This window comes from Rhinopithecus bieti, unplaced genomic scaffold (genome assembly GCF_001698545.2).
Source record: "Rhinopithecus bieti isolate Rb0 unplaced genomic scaffold, ASM169854v2 scaffold_21703, whole genome shotgun sequence".
Lineage (NCBI taxonomy): Eukaryota > Metazoa > Chordata > Mammalia > Primates > Cercopithecidae > Rhinopithecus > Rhinopithecus bieti.
The window spans coordinates 3897630-3910328 of NW_016812332.1; the positions used below are offsets into that span (position 1 = coordinate 3897630).

Genomic DNA, 12699 nt, shown 5'->3' on the forward strand with positions numbered 1-12699 from the left:
AAAAAAAAAAAAAGAAAAAAAAAAAATCGAACTTTATAAAATGTAAATGTTTTGATAAAATCAGTCAAATTATTTTTTACCAATTATACCAAAGTTATGCCAAATAGCATTTACATTACATTATGGGTTAGATTAACAACATTACTAAATAAATCAGAATTACAGCAGTATTTTCTGGCACTTGCCCCTTATGTCGTGGACTATTATAAACCAAGGGTCACGTTAATTAATTCTGTATTGCATGTCTGATGTAGGCATAGTCGCATGTTTAGTTTCATACTCCGAGACTGTACTGACAGAGGTTTCTAATGATGTGAGGAAGGCTGTCATAGACCTACTAGCTCAGTTCCTTCTTAATAGGGCTGAATGGTAGGGAAAAGATTAGGATTATTCACGACAAAAACTAAGGGATTTAAAAATCCTCTCAGGACAATTAAACTGGGGGGCTTAGTAGCTACTAAAAATTTAATGGCTCTAAAGGGCATCTATGAATAATATAATAAGATATATAATATAATGGTCAAAGACTAGATGCTTTGCCCCTGTGATCAGAAAGAAGACAAGGATGTCTGCTCTTGCCTCTTCTATTCAACGATGAATTGAAGGTTCTAGCCAGGGCAGTTGCAGAAGACAGAAAAGAAGCAACACTATATCTATTTATAGATAACATGATCTTGTATATAGAAATTTCTAAAATCCATTAAAACAATTAGAATACACTCAGCAAGGCTGTGAAACATAAGATCAACATATAAAATCAGCTGGATTTTAAGCACTTCGAATGAAGAATCCAAAATGAACTTAAGAAAATGTCTTTCATAACAGCATAAAAATATACTCTGAAGACTACAAAATAGTGAAAGAAATTACAGATATAAATGGAAAAACATCCCATATTCATGGACCAGAAGCCTTAATTAAGATGAAAATACTCCCCAAACTCATCTACAGATTTAAGTATGCTCCCTATAAGAACTTAGTCTTTGTAGACATTCACAAATTCTAAAATTCAAAAAAAATTGCAAAAGACCCAGAAAAGCTGAAACAATAAAGTAGGAGGACTCACATGTGTCCTGATTTCAAAAAGTACTAAAAAAGCCATGATGATCAACACAGTATAATACTGGCGCAAGAACAGACCTATAGATCTGAAGAATGGAACTGAGAGTTCAGAAATAAACCCATACACATCAAGTGATTTTCAGCAAGACTGCCAAAACCATTACATGGGGGAAAAAATAGACATTCTTTTTTTTTTTTTGAGATGGAGTCTCGCTCTGTCTCCCAGGCTGGAGTGCAGTGGCACGATCTTGCCTCACTGCAAGCTCTGCCTCCCGGGTTCACGCCATTCTCCTGTCTCAGCCTCCCGAGTAGCTGGGACCACAGGCGCCTGCTGCGCGCCCGGCTGATTTTTTGTATTTTCAATAGAGACGGGGTTTCACTGGGTTAGCCAGGATGGTCTCGATCTTCTGACCTCGTGATCCGCCCACCTCGGCCTCCCAAAGTGCTGGGATTACAGGCGTGAGCCATTGCGCCCAGCCAGAATAGACTTTTCAACAGAAGGCGGTGAAACAACTGGATAGCCATATGCAAAAAGATGAAGCTGGATCTTCATACCGTATTAAAAAATTATATAATTCTTAGAAGAAAACTCAGGGTCAAATCTTTATGACCTTAGATTTGGCAAAGGATTCTTAGATATGCCACAAAAAGCCCGGGCAACAAAAGAAAAAAAGAGATACACTGGACTTTGCTGAAATAAACTTTTGCGCTTTAAAAGACGCCATCACAAAAGGAGAAAAGACAACCCAGAGAATGGGGGAAAAAATCTGGAAATCATATATCTGATACGGGAATTGTATCAAGATTACATAGAGAATTCTTACAACTCAATAATAAAAAGGCAAAATAACCCAATTAAAAATGGACAGAGGGGTCGGGTGTGGTGGTTCAAGCCTGTAATCCCAACACTTTGGGAGGCCAACGTGGGTGGTGGTGGCATGTGCCTATAATCCCAGTTACTTGGGAGGCTGAGGCAGGAGAATCACTTGAACCCCGGAGGCAGAGGTTGCAGTGAACCGAGATTGCACCACTGCACTCCAACCTGGACGACAGAACGAGACTCTGTCTCAAAAAAAAAAGACAAAGGATCTAAACAGACATTTCTCCAAAGATATACAAATGGCCAATATACATGTGAAAACATTTTTGACTTCGTAAGTCATCAGGAAAATATAGATAACAAAGCAAGTGTTAGTAATGAAGTGGAGAAGTGAGAACCCTCATGCACTGCTGGGGGGAATGTAAAATGGTGCAGCTGCTTTGGAAGATAGTCTGTAGTTCTTCAAATGATTACAGAGTTACTAAGTGACCCAACAATTCCACTCTTAGGGATATACTTAAAAGAAGTGAAAACATACATTCACACAGAATTATGGTGGCCATTATCTATGGTTCCATGCGGACAGCAACAGGTCTTGTCTAGAAAAGACACTCATTTGGATGTGTATACCTGGTAGCTGCAGGAATCACCTTTAACATTATTAGAGGCCACAGCAGAAACCATTTCAATTTAGACCTCCTACTTACGTATGATCTGATAAAGAAACTCACTTTACTGCAGGTGCAGTTCAACAATGTGCTAACCACCATTATCTACCATACACTAACATATACCTCACCAAACACAAAGTATTGGAGCAAATGTTTGAAACACTTTTCAAATTGCTAATGAGAGAGAGTTACTTGCATGATGGAATGTGTGTCAAAACATAAAGGGCATGGAATTAAAGGGGGAATCAACACTAAATAGATTATAGAGATACTTCAAGAAAAATAAGGGAGGGTAGAATAACAACACAGGAACTGATAACAATTTCCTCCATATTTCTGAACATTTTCCTTTTTCTCTGATCATGTGGAACATGGATATGGATTACATTTACAAGCTCAGAAAGAAGGATCAGTTGCAAACATGACATGAAGATAATACCTCTAAATATAACTGAGGAATGATGGAATGGACTGTTTTTATTTTCACTGATCTAAGCTTGGAATTAATGTTTTTTTGCATCTTTCCTCACATGTGGGCAAGACAGTGCTATAAACTTGTAGTTATTCACCCCAGCTTCATGTGACTGGGAATGGACGAAGGGGAAAAGCACTGGCCACTCTCACATTGCCGTCCGCTCCTCTTGCCGAATCTGATGGTTGCTAACTCAGGGGTCGAGGTCTGGGTAAAAAACTAACGACAGGAGAAAGGAGGAAAAGTCTTTACTCTCAGAAAGGGAGCCAATAAGTAAATAATGCAAAAGAGAAAGTTAACATTATTTTGGTATCTTGTAAAAGCCTGGGCGCAAGAAACTGCTCTCAGCTATATTTATAGATGCCCGTAAGACCTGATGAAATTGTCTCCTTTACTTGAAGCTAAGATAGGTTGCAGGAGATTTAATAATTTAATCTGCAGAATTTTATCTGAATCTTGATGATGCTAATAACATCTTGAGGATAAACACAGAATAATTCTAATGCTTGCCTTTTGGCTCCTGTTGGTTTTATCTATTGTACAGAACCGCTTTGGGGAGGCAAAATTAGGACACTGTTGTCTCTGAAAGGCACACAAACAATTTTGTTGAACAACGAAGTCACAGACCACCATGTAACTATTAAACACAGTTATGATTTGTTAAGAAAGGTGTCCAGAAACACAGACATAAAATAACTGCTGCATTTCCAACTAGTCATAGTGTCGTGTGCTCTAATGCCTATGGACCTTGTTTCTGTGGGTGGAAGGCACTGAGGTTAAAAAATTCTTGGTACTGAAACCAAGTAAGGGGTAACTAGGTGGGCTTCCCCACTTACCATTGATAGCCCTGCTGTTTTGCTGAGAATAATTACTACTGATATGACACTGTCTTGGGGAACTGAAAACTTTTGTCTCCCCTCCCCCACCATCTCTCAAAAGGTTCCTGAAAGATTTTGGATCCAAAAGATATATTCAAACGATATTCAAGCAATAAAAACTCAATGGCAACAACGTATTTGGTGGTTAAACCAATTTGGGCAGAAACACTGGCACAGTTCTATGAGTCCCATGGTAAGCCCAATTTGCCTTTAATGAAAAGAGACATACTGAGGAAGATGACTTAATGACCTATTGGTTGTTTACAAGAAATGTTATTTCAGGAGGAAGGGAAATGGTGGCAAGCAGCCTGGAAAAATGATAAAACAAACTCAACAGTTACATAAAGATGGGAAGACACATGCACCCAAACTCAAGAAGGATTAAGTATGCTCCTCAATTAAAAGCTGAAGTAGGGCAAGGAAAATGGCCTGGTATCTTGGCAGAGTTAGCAAAAAGAATGAATTTATGGGAAACTTACAGTGCCTCAGTCAGTTATAACATTTTGGTATATAAGCAAGAGTTGATTTTGTTGAGAAAGATGAGAAAACATTTAGTAAGCAATCTAAATCATAATGTAATTGCTACCTGGTGCAAATGGTATCATTGGTGAGGTTCTAAGCAATCTAAATCATAACGTAATTGCTATGTGGTGCAATACTGTTATCATTGGTGAGGTTCGTAAGAACAAATCCTATGACCAAATGAATGAGCAAATGTATAAGGAAATTGAATTAAAACCCCTACAAGATGGTCTTCTGGTAAAAGGCCAGATTATCAGAGAAAGAACTAGACTAATAATTGTTACAAAATTTCACAAAATTGAACTTTCTGTGGTAGAAAGAGGTAAAAACTGTCAAGCTTGTACATGATTAAGAACAAGTTTTCACTGGACTATGGTAAACTGCAATTTTTTAAAAAGTTATAAATCTACTTCAGTCACTACAAATGATTAGTATTTTGGTGTTTATCTTCTTGTTTTTCTGTTATATAATGTAAAAGATGCCAAAAGAAGAATGATGACAAGTGATTAAAAAAGCTTAACTAAGGGTAAGAGTGTGTGGAATGCGTAAGTGTCTATTGCAACCATGTGTTCATCCCTGGGAACACCTGGAACCAGTCATGTTGCTAACTATTGGCCAAATCTGAATGAAATGTTCTAAGTAGTGATGAATATAGTCCTGTGCTAGGGTCAAGACTAGGGGGCAACTTGTACTAGCTTGTCAGCACTGTTTATAGAGACGGTTTGCATCTGGTTTCTGTCATGTTCCCTTGGTTTCTGCTTTTGAGCCTGGTCATGCAACTTAACTTCTGCTATGAAACTAGAGGAGTATTAACCATTCCCGCTTGAAAACTGGCACAAGATAAGCATGCCCTCTCTGACCACTGCTATTCAACATAGTATTGGAAGTTCTGGCCAGGGCAATCAGGCAAGAGAAAGAAAAGGGTATCCAAATAGGAAGACAAGAAGTCAAACTGTCTCTGTATGCAGATGACATGATCCTATATTTAGAAAAGCCCACACGGTCTCAGCTCAAAAACTTCTTAAGCTGATAAACAACTTCAGTAAGGTCTCAGGAAACAAAATCAATGTGCAAAAATCACTAGCATTCCTATACAACAGTAACAGTCAAGCCGAGAGCCAAATCAGGAAGAAGCGCCCATTCACAATTGCCACACACAAAAAAAAAATACCCAAGAATACAGCTAACTAGGGAGGTGAAAGATCTCTACAAGGAGAACTACAAACCACTGCTCAAATAAATCAGAGATGACACAAACAAATGGAAAAACATTCCACGCTCATGGATAGGAAGAAGAAATACCATTAAAATGGCCATACTGCCCAAAACAGTTGATAGATTAAACGCTATTCCTATTAAATTGCCACTGACATTCTTCACAGAACTAGAGAAAACTATTTTAAAATTCACATGGAACCAAAAAAGAGCCAAAATAGCCAGGGCAATCATAAGGAAAAAGAACAACGCTGGAGGCATCATGCTATCCGACTTCAAACTATACTATAGGGCTATACAGTAGCCAAAACAGCATGGTACTGGTACAAAAACAGACCTATGGACCAATCAAACAGAACAGAGAACCGAGAAATAAGACTGCATACCTACAACCATCTGATCTTCCACAAACCTGACAAAAACAAGCAATGGAGAAAGGACTCCCTAGTCAATAAATGGTGCTAGGATAACTGGCTAGCCACATGCAGAAAACTCAAACCGGACCTCTTCCTTACACCCATATACAAAAACCAACTCAAGATGGATTAAAGACTTAAACCCAAAACTATCAAAATCCTGGAAGACAACCTAGGCAGTATCATACTGGACACAGGAACGAGCAAAGATTTCATGACAAAGACACCAAAAGCAACTGCAACAAAAGCAAAAATTGACAAATGGGATCCAATTAAACTAAAGAGCTTCTACATAGCAAAAGAAATTATCAACAGAAAACCTATAGGATAGTAGAAAGTTTGTGCAAACTATGCATCCAGGAAAGGTCTAATATCCAGCATCTATAAGGAGCTTTACAAGAAAAAACTACCCCAGCCCAGATGCGGTGGCTCACACCTGTAATCCCAGCACTGTAGGAGGCTGAGGTGGGCGGATCACTTGAGGTCAGGAGTTCGAGACCAATCTGGCCAACATGGTATAACTCCGTGTCTATTAAAATACACAAAAAAAATGGGCCGGGCGCGTGGCTCAAGCCCTGTATCCCAGCACTTTGGGAGGCCGAGACGGCGGATCACGAGTCAGGAGATCGAGCCATCCTGGCTAACACAGTGAGAACCCCGTTTCCATACTAAAAAAAAATACAAAAAACTAAGCCGGGCGAAGGTGGCGGGCGCCCGTAAGTCCGCAGCTACTTGGGAAGGCTGGAGGCAGGAGACAGGCGGGAACCCGGGAGGCGGAGCTTGCAGTGAGCCGAGATCCGCCACTGGCACTCCAGCCTGGGCGACCACGAGTGGACTCCCGTTTCAAAAAAAAAAAAACAACAAAAAATTAGCTGGGTGTGGAAGGGCGTGCCTGTAATCCCAGCTACTTGAAAGGCTGAGGCAGGAGAATCACTTGAATCTAGGAGGCAGAGGTCGCTGTGAGCCGAGATGGCACCACTGCACTCCAACCTGGGCAATGGAGTGAGACTCTGTCTCAAAAAAAAAAAATAAATAAATAAAAATAAAAAACATCCATAAAAAAGTGGGCAAAGGACATGCACACTTTCAAAAGAAGACATACATGTGGCCAAAAACATATGAAAAAAAGCTCATCACCACTGATCATTAGAGAAACGCAAATCAAAACCACAATGAGATACCATCTTACGCCAGTCAGCATGTTTTGTTTTGTTTTTTTTTCTTTAAGATGCTGGTGAGGTTTTGGAGAAAAAGGAACACTTATACACATCCCTGTTTGGAATGTTGATGCAACTGTAAATTTAGTCATTGTGGAAGGCAGTGTGGCGATTCCTCAAAGACCTAAAGACAGAAATACCATTCGACCCTGCAATCCCATTACTGGGATTTGGGGTATATACCCCAAATGATATAATCATTCTATTCTAAAGATGCACGCACAGGTATGTTCACTTGCAGCGCTATTCATGATAGCAAAGACATGGAATCAACCTAAATGTCCAATGATGTTAGACTAGATAAAGAAAATGTGGTACATATACACCGTGGAATACCACGCAGGCATAAAAAATAATAAGATCATGTTCTTTGTAGGGACATGGATGGGGCCGCAGGCCATTATCATCAGCAAACTAACTCAGGAACAGAAAACCAAATACCGCACGATATCTAAGTGAGAGCTAAATGATGAGAACACATGGACACATCAGAGGGGAACAACACATACTGAGGTCTGGTGGAGGGTGGTAAGAGGGAGAGGATCTGGAAAAATAAAAATGGGTACTAGGCTTAATACCTGAGTGATGAAATAATCTGCACAACAAACCCCATGACACAAGTTTACCTATATAACAAAACTGCACTTGTACCCCTGAACTTAAAAGTTAAAAAAAAAAAAAAATAACCTTTATACAAGACTAGGGCTCTTCTGAAACTAATGTATCTCACATATATCTTGGTGGTTCACGATGCAAAGATGAAGCGTGTCCTATGAAAGTAAGATAGAATCCCAAGTATAGTTATTTGTTTTGGAGCTCTGTGGCAACTGCTTGTGTGTTTTTGTCTTCATTGTACCATAACCCTCTACCATTATTAAGGCATAAGGACATAAAGAATGATCATTATTTAATGTTAAGTGAATAAATGAAGATTACAAAATGACATTCTAAAAATAGCTAATTCTGTTGCCCCTGAATTTTAAATAGTGTTTTTCCTTTTCAAAGTATGTCCCTTCCTTCCTTCCTTTTTGCTTAGTTGTCTGCCACTCCCTGCACTCCCCTTCATTTGCTACCTCTGTAGCTCCTGTTTGCTGAAAAAACAAAACAATAAACCCCATTTGTTAGAAGTATGTTGCTGATTTAAGTTAATAGGAATAAAGTGCATACTATTCAGATAAATGAGTTTTGTAAATCATTTCATGAGAGTTTTGTTTTTTTTTTTGGAAGAGCTTGCTTGAGGTCTCTAAGCATTTGATGTTATATTAAGACAGGTAGCTGCAAAGTGCATTTATCAATAAGATACATTGTTTTCTAGATTAAGTGCAATTTTAGGCCAGAAATGAGTGTGATAGGAATAGGAAAACAATAAACATTTAAAAACCATATATGCATGATTTTTGAAACTACCTTTTAGAAGTTATAAAAGGATCAGGATAGCCATCAGAGAATGCTAGTGTTCTACCTATGAAACCATCTAACAACAGAATAAAAAGTCTAAATAAAATGTACCTTTATGTAGTCAACAAGATTTTGATATTCAATGTAGTTGCCTCCTCCCACCACAAAAACAATGGCCTAAAATGCAAACAGATAAAAAAAAGCAACACGGTTTTTAGTCTGAAACCTATTCTAAAATTAAGGTTAAAAAATGTTAGCCAAAAGTCATATTCTAAGCACCTGATGCTATTTTAATTATTAGGAAATGTTTCTAAAAAGTCAATTTATAAATTTCTAATGTCTCTTGAGTAGTATGAAGAGATTTTTCAGAAACAATTTTAGAGGAAAATAACTATAATTTCCAGTATATGTTATTTACTGTATTTTTTTATGGAGAAGCTTCTTTGCATTTCAAATGAAAACAATCATGATATCTTCACAAATGTTTGGAATCCAATTTCAGAAAAAGGTTCCACACATGTAAAAAAACTCTCACTGCAATCTGAAAGACTTCATTTCCTGTGAATTATTTGTCAGTTATTTTTAAGCTTAAAATATTATAAATATAAGCAGCTTTATAAATTAGAAAAATACAATTGCTAGGCCAAATTTTCTGACAAGAATCTTGGGTATACACAGCTGGATTTATCAAAACTACCATACACTAATCATCATAAAGCCATATTTGGGACGGACAGTCTTCAAGATTGGTCACCTTTCATCTTTCCTTTCTAGGAACAGAGAATTTTTATATGAAACTTACCTCTTGGAATGGATTCTTATTTCTGGGAACTGAGCTGTAATAAAGAAAAACCGTACTGAAAATTTCACCCATGGCTTTTATTATGAATAAAATAGGTATGGGAAATACACACACATGCACTATTAGATAAGTATTTACCATTCTACCTCCTTCACTTCCTTAGAGGGGTGGGTCCTTTAATTTTGCAGAGCCAGGTAGTGAACTGGGTTTCATAGGAAGAAGCTAGAAGAGGGAGGTATCTCAGAGTCTAAAAGGAAATGGGTCAACCTATTACTTTAAAATAAAATTCTAGGCCGGGCGTGGTGGCTCAAGCCTGTAATCCCAGCACTTTGGGAGGCCGAGACGGGCAGATCACGAAGTCAGGAGATCGAGACCATCCTGGCTAACCCGGTGAAACCCTGTCTCTATTAAAAAATACAAAAAAAACTAGCCGGGCGAGGTGGCAGGCGCCTGTAGTCCCAGCTCCTTGGGAGGCTGAGGCAGGAGAATGGCGTAAACCCGGGAGGCGGAACTTGCAGTGAACTGAGATCCGGCCACTGTACTCCAGCCTGGGTGGCAGAGCAAGACTCCGTCTCAAAAAAAAAAAAAAAAAAAAAAAATTCTAGATGAGCAGCAGCTCCCATGAGGAGAAGTATAAGTCTGGGTATGTGGTGAATGGATATGGCATATATTTTATGTGGTAAATTTTTACCACACTCAGTATTATATATAGTTTGTGGATATCTACATTTGTGGAAAAACTGTATAAATACATGTATGGGAAGAATAACAATTCAGGAAGCAAACAGGGAAGGGAACGAGGGATCTGAATTTTGCTGTAGCTTATTTATTAAAGATTTCTTGGACACCAAAGTATTATAAAAATATAAATAAAGACATTTTTCAAAGCTTGTGCGAGTCTAGACTTACATTTAAGTGCTAAAACAGGCTGTACAATATGACTTAAAAGGACAACTTAGATTTTTCCCAAAAGTAATTTTTGAAAATCTCAACTGAGAAAAGAGGGCTATTATAACTTTCCTTAATTGTTCAGAGGCTGATGACACAGTTCTATAATCTTTTCCTTATTTCTATGGCCTGTCTGAATATTCCACAGAAGAAGCTACAAGTCCACCTGACTGAAATGCCTCTTCAGTGTTTCAGTTCCTTAAAGAGTAGACATGGATGAGGACAGATAAGACTTATAGAATAGTATTACTAGTTATTAATCACCAAGATTTAACTGTGATGGGATAGCTTATCTGTCTTATCAATGCTAATATTCTTCTTCATTACCATGCATAAACTACATTAAGGATTAAACATTTCTCAGTAAATTTTCAAGAAGCCAAGTATCCCTTGATATCCATGAAGGACTGGTTCCAGGAACCCCCATAGACACCAAAGTCCACAGATGCTCAAGTACCTTATGTAAAATGGTGTAGTGTTTGCATATAACCTATGCACATCTTCCCATATACTTTAAATAATCTCCAGATTACTTATAATACCTAATACAATGTAAATGCTAGGTAAACAGTATAACAAACTATATAGTTTACATTATATTAGGTATTGCTTAGAGAATAAACACAAGAAAAAAAAAGTCTGTACATGCTCAGTACAGATACAATCATCCGTTTTCCCCCCAAATATTTTCGAACCCTGGTTGGTTGAAACCATGGTATTGAGGGCTAACTGTGTATCTACTTGATAGCTAAATGCAAGGAAGGAAAAAAACGTAAGCTGGAGAATCATCAATATACGAAAAAGTTGCTAATCTACTGTTGTAAAGTGTACAACCAGTGGTTTTTAGTATATTTAGAGTTGTACAACCATCACTGTCTAATTTCAGAACATTTTTATCACCCCTAGAAGAAGTCCTGTACCCATTAGTAGTCAATCCTCATCCCCCTTTCCGTAATCCATTCTTTATCAAATTCTCTCTTGCCAACAGCAGCTGCTATTGGCAGTTCTTATGCAATTTTGCTTGTTATTTCTGGTAAATTCAGAAAAGGGAATAAGATTTCAAGTTATCAAACAATTTAATCTAGTGACTAGATTATTTTCACACCATCTACAAAGATGTGAAAACTTGGTATACAGCATATGTAAAGTTCTGAAGATCCCAAACATAAGGAAGAGGCAAGAAACTAGCTTCACTAGCTTCATCTACAGACAAATCATTTCAAGGCAGTTATTCCCGGCTCCCCACCCCCAACTCTGCCTATTCTTTTTCTGTATCTCGTAGGCTATTTGTCATACCACTGCTAATTAAATCATGAAAAATAATATCCATAAGGATATCTTACCATCCAATGTCTGTGATAAAATGCAGAATTTATTTATAGAATGTTTCATTGACACAAGGTATTATATAGCAATGGTTCCCAGAGACTTTCATTTTATGGACCAGTTAAATAAAAAACAACCAAACAACTGCTATCCAATATAAAGCTCCTATTTTTTTCAATTGGTCCAATAAGAATATTCATTTAAAAACACGTTATCCAAATTTCCCTCACCACAATTAGTTTCTAATACCGCCACGATTTCATAAAAACACCAGTAAACATCTGAATGGATTTGTGTGTGTGTATATGTGGAAGGAAAAACATCTAAATGCTAAGTATCATTACTAGAGATATCTCTGGATAATGAGATTATACATACTGTTTCCTTATGAGTTTTCCACATAGTTTGGATTTTTAATAATAAGTAGTACTATATAATAAAAAAATCAATTATTTCCATTCTTGAGGGGAAAAAATCCATAACAATTTAAACAAGACAAAAGCTGCTTACCTGTCATTGCCCCGCAGCATTTTGGGATCAAAATATCTATAGTCATCAGTTTCCTATTAAAAAAATAGAACTTTACCATGACTGTGGAATTTCTCTTTAGAAGGTCAGTTTGGCTTAGAGTATCCTATTTTAACGAATCTATCCATTTTGCAGAATGTATAACAACCCCCTAATACTTAATGAACACTTACTATGTGCTAACTTTTATTCTAAGTGCTTTAGCTGAAATTACTCAATCCCAATAATGGTCTATCAGGTTGTTACTGTTACCCTCATTTTTCAGATTGGCAGTTTGGGGTACAGAAAAGTTATGTAACTTTATAAAGTTACATGATTAGTAAGTATGGGAACTACAGGATTTGAACCCAGGCAGTCTAGTTTCAATGCCCAAGTTCTTTTTTTTTGAGATGGAGTCTTGCTCTGCCACCCAGGCTGGAGTGCA

At 37.6% G+C, this 12699-nt stretch overlaps 1 protein-coding gene across 4 annotated transcripts in view; it reads right to left on the reverse strand.

Moving 5' to 3' along the window:
* SCFD1 (sec1 family domain containing 1) overlaps window positions 1-12699 on the reverse strand; it is a 107906-nt gene that overhangs the window by 3076 nt on the left and 92131 nt on the right. For all 4 annotated transcript variants that reach the window (XM_017895886.1, XM_017895887.1, XM_017895888.1 and 1 more), the window contains 3 exons: window positions 12258-12310; window positions 9474-9507; window positions 8783-8848 (listed from right to left, as the gene is read on the reverse strand). In XM_017895886.1, the coding sequence (XP_017751375.1) occupies window positions 8783-8848; window positions 9474-9507; window positions 12258-12310 (153 nt within the window). The remainder of the gene's footprint in view (window positions 1-8782; window positions 8849-9473; window positions 9508-12257; window positions 12311-12699) is intronic.